This window comes from Lipophrys pholis (genome assembly GCF_963383615.2).
Source record: "Lipophrys pholis genome assembly, chromosome: 7".
Taxonomy (NCBI): domain Eukaryota; kingdom Metazoa; phylum Chordata; class Actinopteri; order Blenniiformes; family Blenniidae; genus Lipophrys; species Lipophrys pholis.
Window position 1 is genome coordinate 14,576,854 of NC_137638.1, and position 26,538 is coordinate 14,603,391.

Here is a 26,538-nt window from a genome sequence, read left to right on the forward strand (position 1 = left end):
GTTGCAGGTGATGGAAAAAAAAGGTGAGTTTCTTTCCCCTTTTAGTTCCACACAGATAGCTTTGTATACAAAAGGCATCTTGTGTCTGTATTAGTCAGTGTGGCTGCAGAAGGGTGTCATCTTTTCCTTTTTTGCAGATGATGTCCTATTGGCTCCACCCAGGACCTCCAGTGTGCACTGAAACAGTACATTATCTTTTCTATCTCTTGGAAAAAGATTGCCTGCCCTCTAGAGGTGGAAGCCAGTGCCTACCCCAGATGGAGGAGTTTGTGTATCTCCGGTCCTTTATTCACTGGCCATGAGGGATCATAATTTTGACCGCAGCCACCGTATCTGAGCTGCACAGCAAAGCTTTCTCTTTATTTGTTGATCCAGATCCACACACTCTTAAGCTGCCATAGCCATGACTGAAAGATTAACATTCGCAGATACAACTAGCTAAAGTGAGCTTTCTCTGCAGGGTGACAGGAGAAATTGTTATTCCTTCACATTAAGAGGAGGCACATTGGATCAAGGATGTCCCCTGGTCGCCTCACATTGGAGCGGTCCCGGGCACGGCCAAATGGAAGGCGGCTCCAGCCGCGTTGTGTCTCTCAGGTAATCTGGAAAAGACTGGTTCCCCCCTCAGGCGAGCTGCACTAAGTTCCATGGGAAGGTCTTTCTGGTTCACATTGCTGTACTTGCACTTGAGAGGAGCCAGGGGACTCTTTAAGAGGGAGGCCAGAACACCCTTACTCGCTCCTCAATGCTACATAGACCACCAGCCACCACCCGTGATGGTTGTCCGAAAGAGAAATAATCAGACTGAGATAAAGGGACCAGAACAAGATGCAGAACAGGATGAATTGATTTCAAAAAGTGAGAAATGTATGCAGGAAACAGGGGTGCAATATTTGATGCATCATCCAGTGGCGTTGTGGGTCATGGTCAGGTGGAAACATATTTATTAGGTCGTCTGCCAGCAGGAGTGTTGAACTGTATCTGTTGGTAATGTGACTGTACTGTATATCGTGGTGTTTTGAAAAATGTGCAAGTATATAACTGGTCCAGTTAGTTACAATGTAATACAATATCCAAAAGGTAAAAAGTAACTGATTCTATGGGACGTTTTCACAACCATGTTTTAACCTGTAACTGAGTGAGATTGAAGCAATGTGCACATTTTCAGCACTCATGCCATCTCTGGAGGTAAAAGGAAAAGATGTCACTAAAAGAAAACACCTGTTTTTATAGAACAATATATTACACAAAATCACATTATTATAAGAGTAAAACAAGAAATGAACACTACTATAAGATCTTTCACCATAACTGATTTCTACCGTAGAGTTCTGGGTGCATGTGCTTCTTTGTAACACTAGATGGCGTACATCATCTTGAATTGAAAGCGCCCACTGAATCCCTCCTTCATGCTGACATACAGTGAAGAGTAATCGACACCACACAGGCTCACTGATAGAATTTGATTTATTATCTATAATCTCAAAAACATACCTCTTGCTTTGCTTGCTCGCCGTGTAATAAATATCTTCAGTTATATGTAAAGTCTTAGTGATCTGAACCGAGTGACTGTCTGGCTGTCGTTAACTATTCCTCTATGAAATCCGTGTTGACTTTAACAGTGTTACAATAATTTACTCCATGGCTATCATAGCATCAAATTAGAACATCACATACTTGCACGGATGCACACACACGCACGCACGCACACACACACGCACGCACACACACACACACGACACGTGTGCAGGATCTCTGAACTATTTTAATGTGTATTCCCCCTTCACTTAGATTGACAACAGTATGGCGCACGGCATGGACTAAGTTTATTTCCCTGACTACCGTTTACAACAACACTGCATTTGACATGATAACACAACTGCACTCAACACCCAACAATTAGCAGGAACAGCATATAGTACGTGAATACATCTGTACAAAAGGTATACGCAAACAATACACTATATTACGTAATTTATCTCCTCATTATGCCAAGTATACACACACACACGCACACACACCCGCACACACACACGCACACACACACACGCACACACACACGGTCGCTGCAGGTGCTGAGTGAAGCACATCCTCCTCTTTTGTAGAGATTGTACTTCAGTTTCAGAGCGGCTCTGAGCGACCGTCGCTCACACTGCAGATAGTCATCGAGGACAGGAGAAACTATGTACAGGGTTTAATTCATAAAATATTGCACTTATTGGCCCATTGCATTTCACAGCTAAGTGCCGTGACAATGCTCCTAAATCTGTAACACAGAGTGATATATACAGTGTTTTATAATAGAAATCTACATAGATACGCCTGGACTTACGTCATGCAAGTTTGTGGAGGTTAAATTCGACTATGCAACAAATGACTGACATTGCTAAAATAACTGGGAGGTTTTGGCACAAATGTTTTATTACTTTTTTTTCTTTATGAAGTACAGAATTGGGAGGAAGAAAAAAAAAGGTCTGGGTTTTAAAAGAGGATAGGAGTTTCATTTTATATGGAGTTATCATTAAACAACGCCACGGTATAGGTAAAAGTCTGCCAGGGGAAGATTCGGCTAAGATCTTTCTTTCAGAGATTATTTTACAGCAGAAACATTGAATTTAAGCATGCTGACTCAACGATTTAACTTTTTTTTTCCTTTTTTCTTTTTTCAAACATATGGCTGTTTATTCCATGCCGGAGCTCATCGTCTGCTGTGTGTACACGGTACTGTTGAATGAAATGCTGAATCATCACAATCGGGCGGAGTTGAGGATGGTTCGGTTTAGGTAAGGCCTGTCTTCCCAGAAAAACAGCACATTGTTATCCACTTTTTGGCAGCATGCTCATTGCGTCAAACTATAAAGGGTTGCCTTCGAGGCTGAGCACAAGGAAATATTTGTTTTTAAGATTTATAGATACTTATCAGAGGAAATATCACACATCTAGACAGCAAGAGGAGGACTAGTGCTCACATCAATGTTACACATACTGGATTCATTTCAAAAAGTAACGGGGGGGGGGGGGGGGGGGGGGGGGGCTTACAGAGGCCATGTCAGAAATGCTAAAAGGCCACTTTTTTAAAGGTAGATGTTTTTTTTTGTTTTTTTTAGATGGCAAAGTTGCAATCATTTGTAACTCAGACAAATTCTTCACACTCATGCAAACCCACACCCAGTCGCACAACACACACACGCACGCACGCACACACACACACACGCACACGCACGCACACACAGTACACCAAAGAAAACCGCTACATCCTATATAGTGCACAAAATAATCAATTTGGCAGGTTTAGGAAACAAAAACAAACCTAGGAATGTAGAAAAAATCAAAGAATTAAAGCACTCACTGACTCCCCTTTTGTCTAATCATTGTTTTAAACTTCTTAAGGATTAACTCGCACTATGACTACAGACTGTTTTCAGTCTTATCAAACATACTTGGTTTCTAACCAGACTCACTAGCTGAGGAATGAGAATATGGTGTCTCTATATTCTAGATATCTTGTAATGTTTCACGTTTTACATGAGCCACGTTTGTTTTCCTGGTTATTCGCTCTTGATATACGGTGAGAAAGTGGTGAGATAATAGAACAGCATTTTGTAATTCTACTACTAAACAGGATTTGAACAGTAAGTCCAGAGAAAGCAGCACTAGCAGGAGTGGTAATGCTGAGGGAGAACGACACTCTACACCACCTTACAGGAACCTGCTCTCCTTTGGCTCGCCGCTCACTAACAGTTGCATCCGGGCTGCTGGAGGGGCGGAGCACTGTCTGTGAGTTTGGCAGTGGGGGCTCCCGTGGTGACAGCCGGGTCAGCGTCCAAGCTCTCAGACATCTTGTCGCAAATTAGGTCGACCAGACGTTCAAAGGTCTGCTTCACATTGATGTTGTCCTTGGCACTCGTCTCGAAGAACTCAAAACCTTGGGGGGAGGAAGTAACATGAGACACACACACACACACACACACACACACACACACACACACACACACACACACACACACACACACACACACACACACACACAGTTGAATATTGATCACTGAATAGAACTTGGCTGCTAAAGACTGTGAAGTACCTCTATGAAATTGTCCAAAAAGAAATATACTGAAAAGTCAGACACTAGCTTCTAGCTTCTTCTTTAGTGAGTTGAACTGTTTCACGCTCGCCTCACATTGAGAATGTCTGTCTCTCTCTCTCTCTCTCTCTGTTTGCCCCAGTGACCCATCCAAGGTGTATATTCCCTTTATGCATAATGAGCTGGGATCAGCTCCACCACACCTGTTGGATAAAGCAGTGTGGAAGATGGAAGTGCCTTGTTCTCCCTGTGTGTATCTCGCTTTTCCTTTTGGATGTTTGCCAGGTGAATTAATGTGGTGTGAGTTTGTGGTGTTCGGTTGTTAAGTGTTAGTCTTGTGTTGGACTTTCAATATGTCTAATGTGCACCAGCGTTTTTTCTCCATTATCAGGTGGAGTTTAGTGTATTACTCCCACGACAAGAACACCATGTGTTCTAATTCTGTTCAGGCTGATCCCTTATGGCCTCTGTATAATGTTTAATATTCAAACACTAGATTATCACGGATTTCAAAGAAACACGGTTCAAAGTACAGTAGGTGGGTCCGAGATTACAGTGACAATATACATTTTAAATTGCAATTAATGCACATTTAGGCAATGCCCATGAGTGCACCAAACAGTCATCAGACACCTGACATCATTTACAGGAAGAAAAGAAAACATTACACTTGATTAAATTGATTCCAATAATAACTTTCTTTGCAATTATTATTCACAGTTCTAACAGTGAAATTAACAATGACTCATTGAAAAAAAAATTTAAAAGTCATGTGTATATTGTACTGTGCCACAAACTGAGCCCCAAAGTGTTTTGGATCTTATTAACTCTTAAAACCAGAGCAGTTTCTCCATGTGTCAATGCAACACATTATAGTAACAACATAATATGGATTTCACACCGTTTAATATACACAAAGAGGGTGATTGTGATCTTAAGACTTACCCAGCTGTTCTGCCAGCAGTCTGCCGCTGTCCACTGACACAACTCGCTCCTCGTCCATATCACACTTGTTCCCGGCCAGAACCACCTGCGCATTATCCCACGAGTAGGTTTTTATCTGGGTTGACCTGCATGGAGTCAGAAACCAACCAGGAAGCACACAAATGAGAAAACCAAAAGAAAATAAAGGATTGTGAAACATTTAAAACAGTTTGTTTCGTTTTAGCAGAAAATGCCAGACATGTTGGTGTGCTACTTCTCCCTTGACCCTCGGGAAACGGGCTGAGTGACGGACAGGGGGAAGAGGCCGCCATGTGGGCAGGTCGTGGACGATGATGGCATCTCTATTTGTTTGGCATCATGTAAAATTTGAGTCACTGGGAAAGTGGGTCAACTGCTGCTCCGGGGAGAAAGGACCAAGTCACTCCTGCTCCAGTGTATGTTATTTGTAAGTATCGAAAATGAAGTGAATAAAATTAGGTTGGTTTTATGGCTTATATTGCCTTAATTTTGGCAGCTGTGGGTAACCTGTTCAAGCTTACCGTTTTTTACAGTCTGTCTCCTAAAAGTATATTTTGTATATTCAATGATATTCTGGTCTTCTTGACTTTGATTTGTGAGCTCTTGCGCAGCCTTTTCGAGTTTTGGGATATCGTTGTAGAACATCGTTTTTAGTTCTGGGTCCTCCATCTTGATGGTTTCAGCATCTCCAAGACACTGCAGCTATCCAGGTCATTAGTTTTAACCACCTTATTTTAAAAGAGTAACTAGTTTGACTGATTATATAAGAGTGATTACATGAGAGTCATGAGGTGAAATGTGTCTTTGTGTATCATTGTCAGGCAAGCAAATAGTGTCATTTATACACTGGCAGCCCTATTGCACGATAATATATTTTACCGTATTCATAAAATATCAAATTTGTATTTATAAAATTACTATCCTGAGCCATGTGGAGCTTTTCAACTCAATAACATGTTCTATTTTTGCAGATTGTCTCTAAATCGTTGAGGTGTTTGCACTGCTCCAACCTCTGCAGGCTGTTCACAATATGGGAAGGAATTTGAGGAACAAACTGCTCCTGTGGTGTTGCAGTTTTACTGAAAGTAGGGCAGTGAACATACCATGGGCTGAAAACAGACGGAAGAGCCAGCAATCCAGAAAGGAAGGAAGAATATTATTGGCACTCCTCGTCTGTCCATCTTTGACTTGTTTTGATTGTTCAGATGTGGATCATTTTGAATCCGACAGCTGATTATTGTCACAGTCAAAAGGCCCCGATGGTGTTTGTAACACATCTAACACGGCTCCATATGAAGGTAGATGCGTGTCTACAAGAGGTGATGATAGCTTTTCTATAGGTGTCGTGGGTCATACAACCGTGTGTATTTAAACAAGCATTCAACGAAGCCTTCGCCTCCAACATTTGAGGTCAGCGCTACAATATTTCCCTGTTTTGTCTGTGACACAGGCAGGAAATGAGCACGTCACAAGCTTAATTCAGCCACAGTCGGGGAAGCAGCCATCGCCATGGCAACCTCTTTTTTTTCTGCAACCTTGTCACAAGGAACAAGGGAAAGAGAAAGTGGAATTAAAGCCTGTGGCAAAGGCAGAGTGAAGGATACTTGTTATATGACGGGTAAAAATAAAGAGCCGCCTTCCTTTGTAAACACTGGACAGATTTCTGCATCGTCTGCCGAGCAGTGTTGTGCAAGTCAAGGGAAATTTTATATTTAATCGCAGTTTGTAGTTACTTCTTCTCAAAGAAGGCAAGCTACTCTGCTAAAAATGTATTCATATATTTCGAGGAAGATGCTCTATAATTGTATGAATTGGACTGACGCAACAGCTAACGGCTAAAGCTAACGCTCAGCTCAATAAACAGGGCAGAGACAGAAGATCTGCAACCGTCCAACAGCTTTCCAGTACGCCGACAGTTCACATAAACTTCTGTAATTGTATTTGCATTATTATAGTACCGTGTAATGCGATTACAGGGTCATTACAACGCTCTTGAGGAGTACGCTTGCAGGTTACTCTGCAGGAGGTTACTCTGTATGGCTGTCACACTTGGCTCCAGTAATTAAGATACTCATCAAAGAGGGTGCTCAGACAGTCGTCTTCCATCAAAGTGTCAGACGAGCCTTAAGAGGAATAATAGGTGCGTCTGGCACCCGACCTCTCTTCACAAAGAGAGCCCTTTACTGGTTGCCATGATGGGAAATTCATTTGAATAAAAATCAACCAGATAATGTGGAACATTGTAATAAATTGTGTGCTAATAATAGAGTGCAGCCTCCTCGCCGTACATTGCTTTCAACACAGAATTTCTAATTATGGAACACAGTCCTTAGAAGAATGTGTGCGGTTGGGCTAAATGCGACTCCTTTTGCTATGGCGGGTACTTTCTAAAGCAGCTGCCAAGTGCTGCTGGCGACGTGACAATGGGTAAATAGACACTGGCCTTAATAGTGATCGTCATAGCCCTGCAAAGGGTGCAAGCCACACGGCATGCATCATCTGTATTGAACCATCTCCTGCATCGTGAAACCATCACTGTGAAGATTCAGAGAAAAAAAGACACTGTGTGCTTCCATAATCTGTTCAGGCTGCAGAAAGAGATAACTGCACAACAACGGGGCTTAAATAAAGCAGGAAAAATATAAAAGACAGTTTCTCACCACAGCACCTGTGAAGGAAGATCAGTAAAGGGAAATCAAAACATTTATCTGCAGCAAGCAGAGCTGAAATTCCTCCTGTGTTTTACTGGAGTGTCCGAGCTGCTGCGCTGCACTGCTCACAGGGAGGAGAATGTGGTACTTCTGGTGTGAAAATCCCAACCCAGAAACCTGCTTTCTGCAGATTGTGGCCTTCTAAGTCCTATTTTAGACATGAGTGCATCATCATAAATCGCAGACGGTTTGGTGCCTTGGCTCAGAGTTCCTGTTCAGCTCCAAGATGCTTGTATGACTCATGAATGGATCAGACCCGTGACTTTGACAGGTTTCATCTTGAACTCTAAGCCTGACGGAGAAGCATACAGGCGCCAAGTAACAAGCAGTTTATGAGTGAAACAGAAGTCCACGGCTGCCATAGGAGAAAGACAGCAGAGCTAACTGCCCTGACGATATAAGTCACAAACACACAATTCAAAGTGCACACGCACACACATAAAAAGTGTATAATAACAGGCCAAAGCGACTCACCAGTCCTGCACAGCGCCGAAGGACTCCTCATTGGTGATGTCGTACATGAGGATGAAGCCCATGGCCCCGCGGTAGTAGGCTGTGGTGATCGTCCTGTAGCGCTCCTGGCCCGCTGTGTCCTACACACCGACAGCATGATTTAGCTTTGCTGGGAAACGGTTGACTGAGTCTTACACTGTCAGGTTCAACAACATCAACACGAGACTACCATCACGCCCTGTATAAACAAATCGATGATGGTAAAACCAGCAGACATCACTGTTAATAACGTTTCTGTCTTTCATTCAAGCCCAGAGATTTGTTTATTTCAAATTTGTCCCAGAAAAATGGTGATGTTGTCTCTACACTTGCTTGTGGCTTCATTTACTGCATCATTCATTATGCAGAAATAATCATTATACTAATTGCCTCATTGGCTTTGCATTGATGAGATGCCAAAAATGGTGATTCAGTTCTGGCTGATGTGATTGATTTTTTTTTTTTCTTTTTCCTCTCTCCAATAAAATAATAGCCCGGTTGTTTTTGACACTCAATGGTGCAGTATGCAGAGCTCCGATTGTGATGTGAATTTCTTAGGGAAAAAAAAAAGGGGGTGGGGGGGGGGGGCTAAAAATAGAAGTTAAATGATTCGAACATTGAGAAACCGCTAGCTGCTCCATGATAAGGCTGAACAAATTGCTCAAAGGCAAAGCAAGTGATTACACAGCATTTGAGGAGTAGTACATTGTGCAGTGATTACCCTGGAAACAAGCGCCTGCTACAGCCTCTGCTTCCAGATGTCAATGAAAATGTTAATGGAGCCCAATGGAGACAGATCACAGCTGATGTTCCTTAGAAACACAGACAAATTCATTCAGGCAGCTTTGAGGTCAAAATAAAAGTCTTTAGTTTAGGCGGAGTTTGTATTTGTATTTCTTCAAGATGTGCCGACTTGTTTTTTTTTTTTTTGTAAGTTACATAATAAGAAACTCCAATGATGTCCCTCCTGTTTGTACTGTATGTTTTTACACCCACAACAAGTCTGTGAATCATGACAGCAGACTGCTGGCTGCTCCACTTGGCTCCTGTTAAACAGAAGCCCAACAGGCGGCACTGGATCGTATTTACCACAGTAGTTTTGCTTTCTGTCGGTCCGCACATGGCCACAACAGTACTGTGCCTGTTATCGCCAGAGGACAGCTCTGACCTTCACTCTACAGAGACAGGACTCACGCACGCACGCAAAGCACGTTCACGTAGCCAGAGCCTTTTGTTCGTTTACAATAACACAAAAATGAACGCATGTGAATGTGGGCATTTTTTAATGCCACCAGCTCGTCTCTGAAGTATGAATAGCGACTTTGGTTGAATGGCGTTCGAAGCAACACAAAAGAATCCTCAGCGAAGACGTTCAGTGTCTTCATTGCGCTCTTAACAAGTCATGAACCCGTCATGTGAACGCTAGTTTGGCCCGTCTTCTTCCATGTCTCAGTTGTCTCAGGCTGATGGATTCATGTCTGACTGCTTTGCAATGACCTCTGTTTTTCCAGGTTATTTCAGTCAATCCGTCTACTCCTTCTTCGTAAAACAACAGAGCAGGACAGGGGGGGGGGGTAAAATGTGCTTGAGTCCGGATAATTTGAGCCTGTTGAAAAGCTTCGCTTGTACTCTGCAGCTCACCAGAAATCAATCCAAGAAGCTGATGACTTCAAGTAGCGTGCAGAGGCTGACACGGGCCAGAACACCGCTTCTCCAGGTTTTTCACTCATTTATGAAACTCCAAGTTTCATTCGCTCCACACCGACATGACAACAAGGACTACTTTATGATGCACTGTGATGCTTTTACCTCTCAGCAGATTAATGGCGCCACGACCACAGTGGCATCAGGCAAAAGCCACAATCGTAAATGGTCACCGACTGCATGCCGCAGCGCTTTCTTAGCCCAGTCAGAAGAGATGGGCCAATTACGTGAACGCAAAGCCGGTCCTTTATTCACTCTGAATATGCTTGTCACTGCTAACGATGGAATCACATTACCCCGATCCGCCGACCATTTGACTATTCAAACTCAGTTATCACATCCTGATGGAGCTACTTCTTTGTCCTTTTACGTGATTAGCAAACACTTGAATGTCTGCGGATGCCTAATTGCTGCGCGAGGCAACTTCTGGGACAAAAGAAATGAAACGTTTCAAGCAAAGTTGACATTTCTGCAGGAACAGACGAATCCAATCGAGAGAGGGAGAGATTGATAAGAGAGGAATTCAAAGGGATAGTGGGGGGGGAAAAGGGGGCACTTTTGACATGTCTTTCACAATTCCATCTCTAAGGTATGATAAAACAGTCTGCTTCCACGGCTCAGAAGAACTACTAATTAAACAGGCTCGGATTCTCGTCAGTTTCCCACACGTTCTGCGGAAGGTGTTGCTTGTGTGTTCTCCCTGCTGTGCGCTGAACTAACACTTACTAGTCTTCTGTCAGTAAAGCAAAGACTTCCATCTGTCTCTATACTTGCCGCACATACTGAGGATTTACTGAGATAATAAAGCACATAGCCCGATGTGCGGCAGGCTTTTTCAGGAACATACACGGCACGAGACACATATTTAATTGTGATTTGAAAAAGCTAAAACCACAACACGAACAAGTAAATGTGACACACAGACGTGAACCCCAGTGTCAACGAGGATTTAAATGTATGAAGACGTACGATCACTGTTAAATGTATGACAAACCTCAACTGAGTGAAATCATGAAAATGAACTTTTTTGGATTGATCAACAACTAAACAGGCACAATCAGTCCCGGGAGCCAGACCGCAGGCTGCATCTGAATGAACGGACAGGGCGTCCGTGTGTGTGACTTTTTCTTTTTCAATGGCTCAACATGCAGCTATCAAGTCTCAATCTGCAACAGTCCTTTGAACAGACTGATCAATAGAGACAGATATGGGCAGAGGTCAGGACAAAGTGGGCTCTGCACGTACAGTAGACTGACAGCCCTTCACAGACAGCAGTCACTCTGCAGGAGCACAGAGGGGCTGAAAACAAGTGGAGTAAAGGGGGGCAGGGCATCTCCGAAGATCCCCTTCCCTCTTAGAGCTAAGTTAGTCCTCTAGGAGACCTTGGAAGACGGCCCAAAACACACTTATTTATTGCTAACTCACACTTGTTACATATAGTTTGGACACCATCCAAACATTTTGCAGCTTTACTTCTGAATGTTTAATGCCGCGATGTAAATATTTCATACCCAGATCTGCAGTTTGATCCTCTTGTCATTCTTATAGACGGTCTTCACTTTGAAGTCGATGCCCACCGTGCTGACAAAAGCCGAAGTGAAGGCGTCATCGGCGTAGCGGAACAGGAATGACGTCTTGCCCACGCTGCTGTTGCCGATGATCAGCAGCTTGAACATGTAGTCGAAATTTTGGTCCCCTCCCTCTCCCTTCCCTTTCACATCCTGAGTGGCAGCCATCTGCAACAACAAAAAGAGACGTTGGGAAGAAGACACAGATTCTGTCAGATATGAAGCCTTTCACAGCTGTGAATCGCATCCAATGTGAACCCCTCTCACAAGCAGCTGATCACACTCTCCTCTTGACTCTGACCCGTTTTACAAAAACTAAACCTTCAGTGTATAATTGCTCACACCAGGAACGGATGTATGTGTGGGGACAGGACATGCTTAATGTACAGGCCACGGATCAGAAGTGACAGAAGGCTGTGTCAGGCAAACCAGCATGACCAACACTGCAAGCTGTTGTATTGATGAGTGTTAGATAACGAGGGGTTAAAAGGGCTGAGTTGCTTTTCTCAAAATCATTGAGAAACAAGTACATTTGCATCATCGTGGCCAATACTTGTTTGTATCCGGGACTTTTCAATGCACCTCTTCAGTGATTCAAATTACATTGAAAGCCTTTTAAATGTGAGTGTGTTTTCAGTCAGCAGAATTTCAACTTTCTCTCACAGAAATCAGCACCGATCAGCGGGGAAAGAATTGAATTTAGATCTGCTGCAGATTCGCCGGTGTCTGGTTTGATCTCAGAGCAGGCTGTCGGGACGAGGCTGTGTGAACCAGATGGCAGGAGCGCAGTCATCGTTCCTCCAAGGTGAATTTTTCCACCAAGCCACTGAGCTCATCTGCTAAACATGTGTAGATACAAGCGCTCTCCTCCTGTGGCCTATGCAGCTAGGAGAGGAAAAAAAAAAAAAAAAAAAAGATGCCGGACCTCCATCCTGCACAGACCGCACTGACTCTGCTTCCTTCCGCCTGTACGAAAACAGCGACGCTTTGCAAGGATACAAGGACACCGCTTTCAGATTATTATCATCGCATGGGTAGCATCTGCAATCCACCGCGAGTGGATTTGTTGTAAGAATACACGGCGTAAATCAAGCAAGGCGCTGCATGCCAGCTAATGTTAAGACGATGGCAGGAGGTCATTTTTTTTTTCTTTTTTTTTTTTTTTATCTGCCAATGAAATTCTTCCACATGACTATAAATAACGCGTTAAGGACGCATTGTGTGAACAAACCTGTTTTGAAGGCCTCGGTTTTCTATCTGTATCTGCCTCTGTGGTGCAGGATACGGGTTTTAATGGGAGAGTATAGACGCCGTCACCGTGTCTCTCTTTTGGAGCGCCGGCACAGTTTCAGCACCTGGGAGCTGTCCCCTCCGCCTCGAGACTGGCACGCGCCCCGCAGCTGACGAAGGCTGGCTCGCGTGAGATGAGCACGCGCGAGAGGGGAAGCGCGCGTGTGCCCTGCGTGTCTCTGACGTCAGAGGGAGGCATGAGGCTGGGGGTTGTAGTTTTTACGCTGCGTTTTAGCGCGCAGGGGCTAGAATATATGCTGAAAATCCCAAATAACCAAATGAAAAAGACATATGTATAAAGAGCATAAAATAGTAATTACGTAATTAATGCTCTTCCCATTCTCTCACCATCACCCTAAACTATAACCCTTCATTATTCAATATTTTCCTTTTTTTTTTTTCAATTGGCAGCGAGTTCACTAATCGTTGCGGGTCCTCATCCAAGATGGCTGCTATGTTTTTAATGTTAAAAGCATATACAGTATTTGACTACATTACTCAGCATGCAGCGTGTCACGTGCTGTGAGCAGCTGTATCATTTACGACGGAAGCCCAGGAGAGATGTTTGTAATGCAGCTTATAGAATGCACAAGTCCAGCTTGAAATGCAAGAACAACACCCAAAGCAATAAAGATAAATTTAAGCTCTCACTTAATAAGTACACCATGCTAAAATTGAAGTGCTATGTGCTTTCTTTTATCTTTGCCTATATCATGCAAAACCAGCATCCTACCTTTCCATACAAGTCCATTTTGTGCTCTGTAATAGTGCACCTGGTCGTTTTTTACAATTCCCAGCAGCAGTCTATCTAATAAACTCCCAGATGGACAGCATCACATTTTTTTTTTCAGGAAGCAGATATAATAGCCTCTCCTTTCTTGCGTCACTGTCGGTCGGCTTGTCCCTCCACCCACCCGCCCATGAAGCAACTAGAGAGGCCTGAGAGCTGATCAACATTGTTATTATGATGAGCCTCTGAATGGGAGCGACTGGGATCAAACCGTGGAGGAAGTGCACACAAAAATGGCCCATTTTTGCAATTATAATCATCCTCAACACATGCATACGCACGTGTATGCACGTACCCCCGTTTTTAAACTGGGATTATGAATCCTGCATAATTATATCGAGAGGTCTTGCATTGGGAACTGTCACATTCTAGTGAGATGGGCGTAGGGAAGGAAGGCGGGTGCCATGGAGCTCACATCATTGTGAACCATCGATTTTTTTTTTTGAGTATTGCGATCTTTAATGATGTGTTAAGAGACAAAGTGCTAACATGCACTACACATATTACATAACTGTCGATTGCAAACTGGACGGGGCTGTCGGGAGCAGTGTGTCAGGCAGCTGGCAGACTCTTGATAGGAGCGTATGGAGCGATGGGGCGGGATGTGTGATCTGGTTGGCCGCAGACTGCAGGATCAGGGTTTCCGCAGAGCGCGCAGCTGATCTGATCCCGCACACATAGGAATCCGTGAAAGGTAGGCAGCGCAGGCGTGTTTTCACTGCAAATATGCATTCTTTCCTCTGTCTTGCAGTCACTAATGCTTAAAAAGCATGACACATATCTCCGTAAGAGTGTGTCATGCTTTCCACTAGTTGGTGAAATTGTCCTTTCGTCTCGTTTATCGTTTGCACCGTTCTCCAGAAGTGAAAGATACTCATCAATCACAATCGTTTGTACCGGTGGATCTTCTCTTTTGTATATAAAAACAGAACTGAACAGACGCAAGCGGTTTCAGGTTATGATGTGTGACCCACATGTGGTAAACAGAACTTTTCTAGACGGTGTCTGCAGGAGAAAAGGTCGCTGCAGCCCCATCTGCTGTTAGAAAAGATCCCCTGGTCACACTTGTTCCTCGCGGCCCTCATGGGCATGATTAACAGCAATAATACCTTAAATCACACAACTTGCCCCATTAGTTTGATCTTGATCATTTGGTCTTTGGATTCATGTCATACTTCATGCACATAATGATGAAAAATGTGTTTTCCTTTTAACATTTCATGAATAAATATCTACAATTGCCATAACACAACATGTTCACCAGCACAGTCACCAGACTTAAACCCCACCGAGCTGCTTTGGGATGAAGTGAACTGAAAAGTGAAATTAACGCAACCTACAAGGGCCACTTACTTATGAGGACTTCTGCAACAGAGTTGGATGAACTTTCTGAATAGTATTTGATTTCCATTGTAAAAAGAATGAGTGTGTTCAGCTGTCTTATCTGCAAAAGGAATTTACTCCAATGAGTCAATAAAAAAAAAAAAAAGCAACTTCAACCTCACACAGAGCATCCCTTGAGCCACAAATCGACCAGAATTCTCCCTCTGAGGCAAAAGTGCTCAATATTTGGTCCTATGCCATTAACCTAAAATGAAATTTGAATATAAAATAAACAATTGGTAGGCTTGCATCCTCCTCCTATCAGAAGGTTTATGCTTCAAACCTCCACCTTGCTCTGTTCATGTGTTAAGTGTGCCCTGAGTGTGAGCATTGGCTGAATGTGACTGATGATGTAAACAATGTTCAGACTGATAAAACTTATATTGTGCTATGAAAGTCATCATGAAAGTAAAAATAAATTGCCAACACAGCAACAAAACTCCTCTTTCTTGCTGTATTTTGTCCACGCTGCAGACAGTTTGCAATGGAGGACTCTATTGAGATGATTCTGCAGGAGCACCGCGGTTCCTATACCAGCAGACACCATCCCATCCTGTCAGTCTGCACAGGTGCGCTGTTCACAGGCCTCTATAGCGTTTGGAGCCTCTTCGTCCTGCCTGGTTTCCGCAAAGTCCCGCTGAACCTAAAGGTGCCTGATATTTGATTTATGCGTCGTGCTTCGTTTCCTCTTTGCCTCATTTGTCCTCTCAAATGCCGCGTGTGTGAAATCAAGGAAATCTGAACCAGAAGAAAACCTGACTTGCACGATAATGAAAATGTGCTTATTTTGGAGCATACGTGATAGCAACAAATGTGGAAAAAGAAGAAAGTGGTAAGTCTATAATTCCGATAATGTTTGAACGGAAAGGTGCAGCATCACATTCCAAATGTTAATCTGAGTTTTTCTCTATCCTAAAGCTCATCATTTGGGGTTTTTTCAGCATGTAAAATCCAAGTTGTTTCATTAGTGCTTTGCTGTTGATGTCTTCTCAACTGTATCGCATCTAGAACTAGTTATGTTGGGGAAAAAGTAGGTTAGAACATGATGTCATATTGAATACAGTTCTCCACAGCAAGAACAGCAGGAAGTCAGTTTGTATGAGCACTATTGTGCAGCAGTTCCGTTGACAGCGTGTGGGAGATGAGACTCAAGGTTAAAGTCACAGCACTCGGAGTACTTTAGAGTAAAAGCATGTTTATTGTGAAGCCTTAGCTGATGTTTTAATATCAAAAAGGAAGAAATTTCTGTCGCAGTGGCTTTCATTTATGTACAAAGTGTGAATGTTTTAGCTTGTGGTGCGTAAAAGACCTGATCTGAGTGTGAAGGACAGATTAATAGAGACATTTTCTTTCATCTACTTGAATAGGAGGAACTGATGTGTTACTTATCACGTTTATTGACTTCCTATATGCTTGCACCGTGTTCCAGGTTCCTTATTTGCCGTCCAGTAAAGATCAGACCCTGAACACAATGAAGCTGCTTGAGGGGCGAGCAGGCCGCCTGGCAGATCTGGGATCAGGGGATGGGAGGCTGGTGAGTGAGTTACACCTCACTGTGGGAGTCTGAATGCAAAATGAGATGTGTCGTGACTGCAATCGATGCTGAAGTACAAGTCTGTTCATGTTTATATGCGACGTACAGCATAGCAGAATTTCACATACTCCTGTTGGATTTCCAGGTGTTTGCAGCCTCTTCAGCTGGTTTCAAGTGCACTGGATTTGAGATTAACTCCATTTTATTGGCATATGCCAGGAGTAAAGCCTCCTGGACTGGAGTCCCCTCCCGCCAGGCAACTTTTGTTAACAAGGATTTCTGGAAGGTGAGACCTCAACTGAGATCATTTCCTCTCTAAAATCTCTAATCAATCTCTAATCAAACGATTAATATAATCATGTTTGTGTCTTTCAGACTGACTTGTCCTCATACAACAACGTCATTGCTTTTCTCGCTCCAGGCGTGGTGAGGACGAACAACGGCTTTTTGTTTGATGCTGTATAATTAATAGAGCAATCATAGCACTGATTGCTGATGTGCCTTCTCTGATTGGTTCACAGATGGGGGTGCTGGGTGAGAAGCTGTTGAAAGAGCTTCCCGATGACGCACGTGTCATCGCTTGTCGTTTTCCCTTTCCTGACTGGCCTCTACAATCCTCTGTGGGTTCGGGACTTGATGAGACATTTGCTTATGATATTAGCAGGGTGCGATCACATCTGAGACAGGAGCCAAACCCGGTGCGATAAAAAGGTGATCTTTTCAGATCGCAATTATGAAATAATGTCATACGAGAAAGTGAAATCAAACAAGTTCATAAGCGGTATCAAAAACAAACTTTAGAGCCAGTAAACTTCCTAAGTAATGTGCTTCAAGAGAGTCATTGAAGTCAGTGATTTTTTTTTCCAAGATATTTGTTTGTTTTTGTCCGACTTTAATATTTTGAGTCATAATCAGATTTATATGTTGTGTTTGTCTGTTTTTTCATTATGTTCTTGAAAGGACAAGACTGACGGACCAGCTTTGAGGGTTCACATTTTATGTAATGCACCTATTGAATATCCTAATTCTTTATAAGTGAGGAGAGTAATTGGTTACATTGCATGTGTATACCCAGCACCATGGGTATACATGCACTTTTATGTTTATCAAATACAAATAAGAAAATCTCTGAGTTACATTTTCTGTTTAATCAGATTGTTTATTTAAAACAAAGATGTTTCCATTGGTGTCATATTTACCTTTTTAATAATACTTTGAAATATACCATTTGGCTATTTTCTAATAAGTTGTGCTTATATTTTTGACACAGTTCTTTTTCCAGTTTCTAGTAATTCCAAGAATTACTAGAATATAAATTGAGGTATTTTAAAACTTGCAGCCTTGGAGAAGAGAGATGTTCTCTGTGTTTCTGTGTTGCATTATGCATTTCAATGAAACTGGAGTTCCCTTTAGCAGCATTATCAATAATGAAAGCACGGTACTCTTCAGTCTTTTGAACATGCCTGCCTTTGCAGACTAAGATACGAGTCATAGTTTGCCTTAAACTTTAAAATATTCACACTCAGAAAAGCACACATTTGACTTAAGAGTTCTCTAGTCTCTGGTTTTTCTGTAGAATAATGATACTATGTGTGAATTGACTGTACACGTGGCAGTTTCCTGGACTAGGTAAGAAAAATTGTAATTAATGCTGAATTCTGAAGTAGTTTTGAGTATTTTTTTCATACTCTACAACTTTAACCACATGAGCCACTTCTCTTCCAGGCTTCCACTGAGTACACAGACAACTGAAATAACATTGAAACTATTTTGAGAGATTATTGTAGACAATAACTGAAATGTTGCTTTGTATCTAGTTTTGTATATTTAGCTTTGTCATCATTCATCTGAATGATTTCTTTCAATTTAATTTATGCTATAAAATCGAATCAAATGTGTGCTATTGACAATGCCAAAAGAAATGTGGTTCCAACAAATACTTTTACAAGTAATTCCAGCACTATAACACTGGGTGTACTTGAGAATTCCACCCTTTCTATATCTAGCAGTAAAGGCAGAAAGGATATGTATGCTGTGCACTGCGAACAGTACTCAGAATGTCCACCTGAGGGCGCGAGAGCTCCAAATTGAGTTTGGTGCAGAAGCAGGTAAACCTGAACAGAATACTGATAAACTGTTGTCTGCATCGTGTTTAATTCACCAGCCAGATGAGATGGATCAAGCACGTCTCTATTTTGCAATGCGCTCGCATGTATAGCGTGTTCTCAACTTACATGTGTGTTGTGCGTAAAATCTATAAATTACCAAGCATGTCTGCCTTTATTATTATTATTATTATTACTATTATTTCAGAAGGAGACAGTAACTGAATATATTTACATATTACTACCTTCAGATTCCACACAGAGTCGTTTTTAAAACATGATTTAAATATCGTGCCACCTTCCATACAAACATTTGTGGAGGTTAATCGATGTGAAGCAGCCCTCATGCTCTCATTTCACAGCCTGACGTCAGAGAGGGGGCGGCAGACAGCGCGCGCGGAGGGTGGGGTGGGGGGCGGGGATGTCGGGGTATAAAGTCACTGACGGAGTCTCCGGGCTGCATTCTTAGTGCGGGACTAGAAACAGCCACCACTGATGGAAGTACAGAGACAGACCAACAGCAGCAGTATGTGTGAATCCACGCAGAGGTCCTGCGAGCCTCGCAGGAAGAGAATGGATGAGCGCAGTGCGCCCTCGGAGATGGCTCGGATAATCACCGACCCTGCCACCGGGAAGTGCTACTGCCGGGGAAAAGTTTTGGGAAAGGTAGCGGCAGCATGCAAAGCCTGATCTCGACACCGGTTTCTTTTTGGATCTACCACCAAAGCATGTTATAACAGTGTTTTTTTTCCTTCCCCCACCCCGCTTTCCAGGGAGGGTTTGCGAAGTGCTACGAGATGACTGACCTCTCCACCAGCAAAGTTTACGCAGCCAAAATCATCCCACACGCGCGCGTCTCCAAACCTCACCAACGCGAGAAGGTAAAGTACTCCACGCCTGCCGCCTGTGTCCACTGTCAAGCATTGAAGTATTTCAACAATCATATTCATTTACAGGGATAATAATTATTACTCTTCCCTAGATTGACAGAGAAATCGAGCTGCACAGAGCCCTGCATCATAAACACATCGTGCACTTTTATCATCATTTTGAGGACAAAGAGAACATCTACATCCTGTTGGAATACTGTAGCAGAAAAGTAAGTCGTGCCTGTACCATAGTAATGTTTCAGCTGTTAAGGGATTGCCTGCCTTTGCAGTGTTTAGTAAATTTGGATTATACCTGCATTGCACCCAAAATCTAAGAGGCAGCACATTGTATGGAGGCACTGTGCTCCCACTGTAAAAAAAAAAAAAAAACTTTACTGTTTAGATTTTTTACTTCATAAGGTATGCTGAATATGATTTAGTTTCTTGCAGCATAATCACTCTCTGCTTTGTGTTTTGTCCTTTTGCAGTCTTTAGCCCATATTCTGAAGGCTCGTAAAGTGCTCACTGAGCCGGAGGTGCGTTATTATCTGAGACAGATTGTGTCTGGACTCAAGTACCTGCATGAACAAGAAATCCTTCACAGAGACCTGAAACTTGGTAAGGAGTCTTTATGTGACAGTGACACATTTAACGACTTTGCACATTTTTCCAGACGCACTCAGTGCAGGATGGATATCGTTTGTCGATGCAGAACCACCAGTTTGTCCTCAGCCAGTCATCTCCTCGGGATCTGGGCTGTGCTTTTAGCCTTTGATCGCGGGTTGAATATCAAGTGCTCATCATCTCATTCCCCTTTCTTCCCCATAGGTAACTTTTTTGTGAGTGAGTCGATGGAGCTGAAGGTCGGGGACTTTGGTCTGGCTGCCAAGTTGGAGCCAGCGGGAAACAGGAGGAAGACGATCTGTGGGACTCCAAACTATCTGTCCCCTGAGGTGCTCAACAAGCAGGGCCACGGCTGTGAATCAGACATCTGGGCTCTCGGCTGTGTAATGTGAGTAGGAAAACAGAAAATTCATCATTAAAGAATTTCAAAGCATTCACTAATACTAGTAATTACGAGTTATTATTCATGACATTTACAGTCTGCCATGCACATTGGCATCGTATATCACAGTTAAGTTCTTTTTTGAAGTGTTAATCAGCTATTTCACAGCTTATTATCCTTTCTGTTGTTCCAGGTACACTATGCTGTTGGGAAGACCGCCATTTGAAACCACCAATCTCAAGGAGACATACAGGTGTATTAGAGAGGCGCGCTACTCTCTTCCCTCCTCCCTGTCGCCACAAGCCAAGCAGCTCATCGCCAACTTACTGGCCAAAATCCCAGATGACAGACCCAATCTGGACCACATTCTGAGGCACGACTTCTTCACACAGGTTAGACGCGTCGATCGCCTCTCTGTCTGCTGCACCCAGTCTGCCTCTGTAAACGTTATCGTGTAGAGGTTTTAGCAGTGACCTCCTCCTGACCGGCAGCATTCTGACCCACTTTACCTCTCCACAGGGCTTCAGTCCAGAACGACTGCCCGCTAGTTGCTGCCATTCACCACCAGATTTCCATGTCTCCAGTCCCGCCAAGAGCTTTTTCAAAAAAGCTGCTGCTGCGCTATTTGGGGGCAAGAGGGACAAGGTCAAATATTACGAGACACTCAGTGAGTCTTTCAACACCTTCCAAGTTGATAATGTAGCACTCTTGCATGCTTCCGTTCCTTTTTATTTGATATTACGGCGATGCTATTTGAAAAGCTTGTGCTCACATTTTGGTGTAATTACCTCCTTATAGATAAACTAACTAAAGAGGAAGAGGAGATCTACAAACTGCAGCATGACCTGGAGCGAACTGTCATCAGCCAACAACAGAGCAAAAAGATGTCTGAGGTAAGAACATCAAACTGAATTATTTGTGGAAGACACATTGAGTCATACATCAAGTGTGTAGGCCCGTATGAAATATATTACTATTGAGAATCCAATGCATCACTGTGACGCTGAGCCAAACCTTATAACGTGCACAGTTTCAGAACCAATGAGAAAACACTTATCGGAAACCTTTAAGCCAATCGCTCCAAATCAGTGGGTGACCGCTGAGTCATGGTAGGAAGAGATGATCTAAACGCACAGATTTTCTCAACCCTGTCGTCACTGATTCCCACCTCAGGATGGAAGTGTACTTCCGCCATCTGCCGAGAGCCCCGTTGCCCCGGCAACAGAGAGCCAGTCTCCTACGACGCAAGACACCATCCGTCTGATCGTCAGGGGGAGTCTGGGAAGCTGCAGCAGCAGCAGTGAATGTAAGTTTGCAGCCGTCGTGACACGCCAGCAGACCTGTAATCACTGAGAGAGAGAGAGAGAGAGCGAGAGAGAGAGAGGCTGTATTATCATACATTACTCTGCAGTCTGAAGTGCAGGCATTACGTAGAAAGCAGATGTGACAGGTCGGGCACAATGGAATTTCTTGTTTCTTGTCAATGTAAGTGACGCCCTGCTGTTGTCTTTCATGAAAGGTCTAGAGGACAGCACGACGGGGAGTGTGGCCGAGACTGTTGCAAGTGTGTTACGGGGTTGCCTGGAGAATATGCCAAAAGGTGAGTCGGGTTTGTTTAAATCATTTAGAAAGTCATATTCAGTGTACACTGTTGCATCGTAGATCAGGGACGGGAAAACATTGTGAGGGCAACAAAAATGTCAACCTCACTGCCAAAAGACCAAATTTGTGACCAAGCACTTCCACCATTAGACTGTCTGTCTGCAAATTCGGGCTAAATCAATATACATGCATGCATTTGGTGTTTTTCACCTTAAATGCACTTAGTACAGAGTAATTACATTGACGTATCAGCCCGCAGAATCAATGGTCCCCTGAATTGTGGAGAATGGCTTTCTGGCACGCCAGTGTGTGCTCTAAATCATTCTGCCGAGGGTTTTATGATGAAGACCACCTGAATTTAAATTTCCCACAAGCATATTTTACTGGTTTTAAAGGCTCTTCATTGTTCATGAAATCTTAGCGAGCCCTGTTTTGTGCATTGAAGCGAGTCATTTCTTAAGATCTTCCATGTAATTGTATACTAATCCTCTCTTTCTGTGCTCTCACCCTGCAGCACATGACATTCCTCAGGGCCCAAACAGCTGCAGCCTTCAATGGGTGACTAAATGGGTGGACTATTCCAACAAGTATGGCTTTGGCTACCAGTTGTCGGATCACACTGTGGGAGTTTTGTTCAACAACGGCACTCACATGAGCCTCCTGCCAGACAGAAAGTAGGTATTATTCTATGTTTTCACAGAACTCCACCTTAGATATGAAAGTTATTAGTCACGACACTGAATTGAAGCTGGCCTGTTTAAGCTTGCCTTGACACATAGAATTACTCTAGAGATATTCTGTCAAGTTTTTTGCCAAGAACAATGTTTTCAGTCAGGAATGTCATGAGATCTGTGCATGTTTTTTTTTTTTTTTGTTTTTTTTTAATGGAAGTCAAGTATAAGTTTATATGAGTGGTTTTTAACGTTCATTTGCTTCTTTTCAGGACAATTCATTACTATGCCGAGCTGGGCCAACGCTCTGTTTTTCCTACCTGCGAGGTTCCCGAGCATTTTGTGGGGCAAGTGACAGTGCTCAAGTACTTTTCCCACTACATGGAGGAAAATCTCATGGATGTAAGTTCATATATCTGCTCCCACCCTCCTCATGTTCATCTGTGTGATCTTTATTTTTTTCCTCACTGTTATCTTCCTTTTGTCATTCCACACCCTAAAGCCTTAGAAATGGTATCCTTCATGTTGCAGCTTGTCTCATTCCAACATGTTGCTCCTTTGATTTCTCAGGGCGGAGACCTTGGCACAATGACGGATGCACACATGCCCAGACTCTACCTGCTCCAGTGGCTCAAGTCTGACCGCGCCCTCATGATGCTCTTTAACGACGGCACTTTCCAGGTAAACACCCCAACTGTCACAGACATTATAGCTGTTGCTGTGCATGCGCAGAGGAACGTGCTCTGTTCTACCAGTTTGCTGATCAAAGGACAGGATTTAAAACACAAGTCAATAAAATTAAAAGATAACTTTTGCTGGAAATTCATCAGCTTGTCCCTTCTTTTTTTTTCTTTTTGTCATCTAAAGGTCAACTTCTACCACGATCACACCAAGATCATCCTGTGCTGCCAGAGAGATGAGTACATGCTGACATACATCAACGAGGACCGCGTCTCCAAAACCTTTAAACTCAGCTCTCTACTCATGGCCGGGTGCCCAACTGACCTGCGTGAGCGAATGGTGTACTCCCTCAATATGCTCCTGCAGAGATGCAGCTAAACCCGCCATCAAGGGATTTGGACAGACAAAACAGAGAGATCTACTCGTCGGGTTGCTGCGGTGCGGCAGTGGAACGAGCCTCCAGCAGGAATCGGCCGGGTGGATTTTCCAAGTGTGGATTTGAGCACCGAACAAATTGACATTCCAACAATGTTGCACCTTTGTGACTCAGCAGTGGTGCAGGTGAAGAGAAATAATGCAGAGACTGAAAGAAACTGAGACAATGAAATGTAGCACAATGACTGTCGCGGTTTAAAGGGCTGACTTGTACGTCGAGAATCTTAGGATGTGAGAAGGAAACGAGTGTGTTGGTACGAATGTCATTGGATGTTGTGGTGAGGATAAAAGAGAGGGGTATTTGGAAAGTGAGGATGAATGCTGGGCTGGCACCAGCTAAATTGTGTATGTGGTAGTTGATCTGATTTCGTGATGCTCTAAATGTAAACAGAGCCAGACTATGTAATATTGTAAATGATGTACAGCCAACTCTGGAGCAAATTACCTGCTAATGTGTGGATGCCACTAAGTTTGGCTCTTTCTGTGTGTGTGAGTGTGTGTCTGAGTGGGAGAGGTGTAACATCACACTAACTTTAAAAACTGTGATTTGTTCTCTTTACTGACAGATGGGCTCAGCACATAGAGCTGGGGGGAAGTGATATGAGTGTGGGGGGCAGGAATGAATGACATTAAAAAAAACAGTACCAGAGATCTTGTAAGGATCCCTTCAGAGCCATTATCACCTTGGTAAAAAAAAAAAAAAAAAGTCTAAATAACTTATTGTGTCAAAAAGTGCAGTATTTATTTATTTAATAAATAAGAGCATTTTCTAAAAAAAAAAACCAAAAAACACGAGTATTCTTTTTTTCATTTCAAAAACAGGTCCTGCATGTCTCTCTGAAGATAGATATATATTTTACATTTATTTTACCACTCAAGTGCGGCCTCAGAGTCAAGGCTTCTCTTGTGTGTTTGGAAAGACCTGGAAGGGAGTTTATGAAATGAGAAGCCACTGAGTTCATGGAGTGTAGCAGGGGAGTACTTAGATCAAACCTCAAGAAATGTGTATCTGTGCACTGGTCTAACTCGAAGCAAGTGTTTTTGTTTTTTATCTTTTATCTTTAGATATGTGTTTTTCCTCAGGAAATGGGTGCATGGAGAGATGGATAGATAAGACGGCGTGTTTCCAGTAAAGATGTTTACACTGTGGTGGTTCATCAGGGCTCCCTCTTAGCTCGGCTTTCTTCTCCAGCGGTAAATGGAGGATGGCGAAGATGACAGGATGTGTGATGTGGCCGACCTTGTCACACAGAGCTGGCTCATTTTTGATACAGTACAAACAAGGGTGCTGATCAAGGCGTAGCCTTGCCGCGTGGTTTCGGAAACATGGAAGGAAAAATGGTCAGGCTGTGTGACAAGCAGCTTGAGGGATAGACGCACTAATGAAAGGACGGACTTGGTCAAACCATGTCAGTGATTGCATCAGAGCTTGTGCGACTATGTAGCTTCAGTCATTCTTGGGCATCCTTTTCACGCTCACTCACTGTAACCATGGAAACAGGCAACCGGTGACCAATTTGGGCAGAGTCGGAAATCAATGAGAGCTGCGTAAGAGACTGTCTCGCACGGCTTCTCCTCGCTCAAAGTCAACACCTATTTCTAACATACAAGTGCGGAAACTGTTGGTGGTGTCTGTTGGCACTGATTGGCTTTTCTGCTGCTCTTTCTCTCTTCTGCACACAAGTGTCTGATGCAGCTGTCTGCTTGAACACCTCTTCACCTTCCAGGCTTACATAATGATTGAAGTCGAACATGGACGTTTGAGTCATCCCTTTAGATGTTCGCTCAGAATATCTGTGCTCTTCAGGGTTCAATAATGAATGTCTCATGCATAAACATACCCACACAGACAGGAGCAGAACAGGAAGTAACCTAAAAGGGAAAGAAGAGGAGAGGAAGGAGCAGAAATTATTCATGACCACACCTCAAGGCCCGTGTGTGTGTTTCGACAGTAATAACCCCTGGAATAGATGCTTTCGTCAGACAGAAATAGATTCTCTTTTTGACGTCAAGTTTTATGGCTTTTGAGGGCATCCTTTTTTACTCCTGGCTCGTGAACACGAGTGCGGCATCTTTATTGGATGGGTGCACTATGCTGAGCCAAATTAATAACAGACGGCCAGCCCCTTTTCCAAGCAGGCAGGAGATAAGCAGTTTTCCTGAGGTTATGTTAGCATCCACCTATCTAAGTTTAATATAGATTCATCTTCTATTCTGTGAGGGGGGAAAAAAATCAGGTGAAGTCACGAGTGAGTCAGTAAATGATGTTCAGCTTTGCTGTCCTTATGGGAACTTTTTGCACATCTTGTGTGAAGAGCATGATCAACTAATTAAAAACACATGTGGTGCTGAGTGAGCCTCGAGTGCAAGCACACTTGATGTTTCTGTCACTGAAACATGGTTGAAGAAAAAAAACAACTAACACTACTAGAGTTGAGAATTACCCACACAAAGCTGCTACTCGGCTCTGTCACGTTGACAGTGGGAAAAGCCTTGTGCACGCAGGCAGGCTTGCTCTGCAATGAGTCTAAGACAGAGTGACAAAGGGGATCTTTATACTTTGGTTTCTAGCATGAAGCTCTCCACAGGCAAAACAAAATGAGCCAGTTTGGTATTAAAAGTGATAGAAGGCATATTCTGCCCGTATATATAA

The 26,538-nt window shown here is 43.2% G+C and overlaps 3 protein-coding genes across 6 annotated transcripts; 2 read left to right on the plus strand and 1 right to left on the minus strand.

Annotated features, from left to right (window-relative positions):
• Positions 1 to 1,450: 1,450 nt before the first annotated feature.
• On the minus strand, positions 1,451 to 13,644 carry rab3c (RAB3C, member RAS oncogene family). Of its 2 annotated transcripts, none has more exons than XM_080468085.1 (5): positions 12,751 to 12,945; positions 11,463 to 11,687; positions 8,230 to 8,348; positions 5,027 to 5,151; positions 1,451 to 3,925 (listed from the first exon to the last, which is right to left on the minus strand). In XM_080468085.1, exons 2-5 carry the CDS (start codon positions 11,685 to 11,687, stop codon positions 3,735 to 3,737), a joined length of 660 nt encoding a protein of 219 aa, XP_080324211.1. In that variant the 5' UTR covers positions 12,751 to 12,945; the 3' UTR covers positions 1,451 to 3,734. The 2 variants fall into 2 exon arrangements, with proteins under 2 accessions (XP_080324211.1, XP_080324210.1); XM_080468084.1 differs by lacking the exon at positions 12,751 to 12,945 and adding an exon at positions 13,543 to 13,644 and having other exon boundaries at positions 2,667 to 3,925.
• Positions 13,645 to 14,229: 585 nt separating this feature from the next.
• On the plus strand, positions 14,230 to 17,223 carry LOC308111835 (adenine nucleotide translocase lysine N-methyltransferase; the record flags this gene model as incomplete). Its single annotated transcript, XM_080466895.1, has 6 exons — positions 14,230 to 14,293; positions 15,457 to 15,631; positions 16,412 to 16,516; positions 16,662 to 16,802; positions 16,892 to 16,942; positions 17,038 to 17,223. The coding sequence occupies exons 2-6, from the start codon at positions 15,467 to 15,469 to the stop codon at positions 17,221 to 17,223; spliced, it is 648 nt and encodes a 215-aa protein (XP_080323021.1). The 5' UTR covers positions 14,230 to 14,293; positions 15,457 to 15,466.
• Positions 17,042 to 24,657, plus strand: plk2b (polo-like kinase 2b). Of its 3 annotated transcripts, none has more exons than XM_080466894.1 (15): positions 17,042 to 17,227; positions 19,168 to 19,287; positions 19,395 to 19,502; positions 19,604 to 19,720; positions 19,979 to 20,108; positions 20,319 to 20,502; positions 20,690 to 20,888; positions 21,016 to 21,163; positions 21,295 to 21,389; positions 21,670 to 21,802; positions 22,016 to 22,096; positions 22,613 to 22,772; positions 23,042 to 23,171; positions 23,340 to 23,450; positions 23,637 to 24,657. In XM_080466894.1, exons 2-15 carry the CDS (start codon positions 19,195 to 19,197, stop codon positions 23,826 to 23,828), a joined length of 1,881 nt encoding a protein of 626 aa, XP_080323020.1. In that variant the 5' UTR covers positions 17,042 to 17,227; positions 19,168 to 19,194; the 3' UTR covers positions 23,829 to 24,657. The 3 variants fall into 3 exon arrangements, with proteins under 3 accessions (XP_080323020.1, XP_080323019.1, XP_080323018.1); XM_080466893.1 differs by having other exon boundaries at positions 17,099 to 17,227; positions 19,091 to 19,287; XM_080466892.1 differs by lacking the exon at positions 17,042 to 17,227 and having other exon boundaries at positions 19,027 to 19,287.
• The last annotated feature ends 1,881 nt before the right edge of the window (positions 24,658 to 26,538 follow it).

Coding starts and splice junctions, on each gene's coding strand:
- rab3c (XM_080468084.1), bottom strand. Junction 8,349..11,462: donor GGATCAAACTGCAGATCTGG/GTATGAAATATT, acceptor GTCGGTGTGTAG/GACACAGCGGGCCAGGAGCG. Junction 3,926..5,026: donor ACTGCTGGCAGAACAGCTGG/GTAAGTCTTAAG, acceptor CCTCCCCCCAAG/GTTTTGAGTTCTTCGAGACG.
- plk2b (XM_080466893.1), top strand. CDS start 19,117: ATGGAAGTACAGAGACAGACCAACAGCAGCAGTATGTGTGAATCCACG. Junction 21,390..21,669: donor AGAGCAAAAAGATGTCTGAG/GTAAGAACATCA, acceptor TTCCCACCTCAG/GATGGAAGTGTACTTCCGCC. Junction 22,097..22,612: donor CCTGGAGAATATGCCAAAAG/GTGAGTCGGGTT, acceptor CTCACCCTGCAG/CACATGACATTCCTCAGGGC.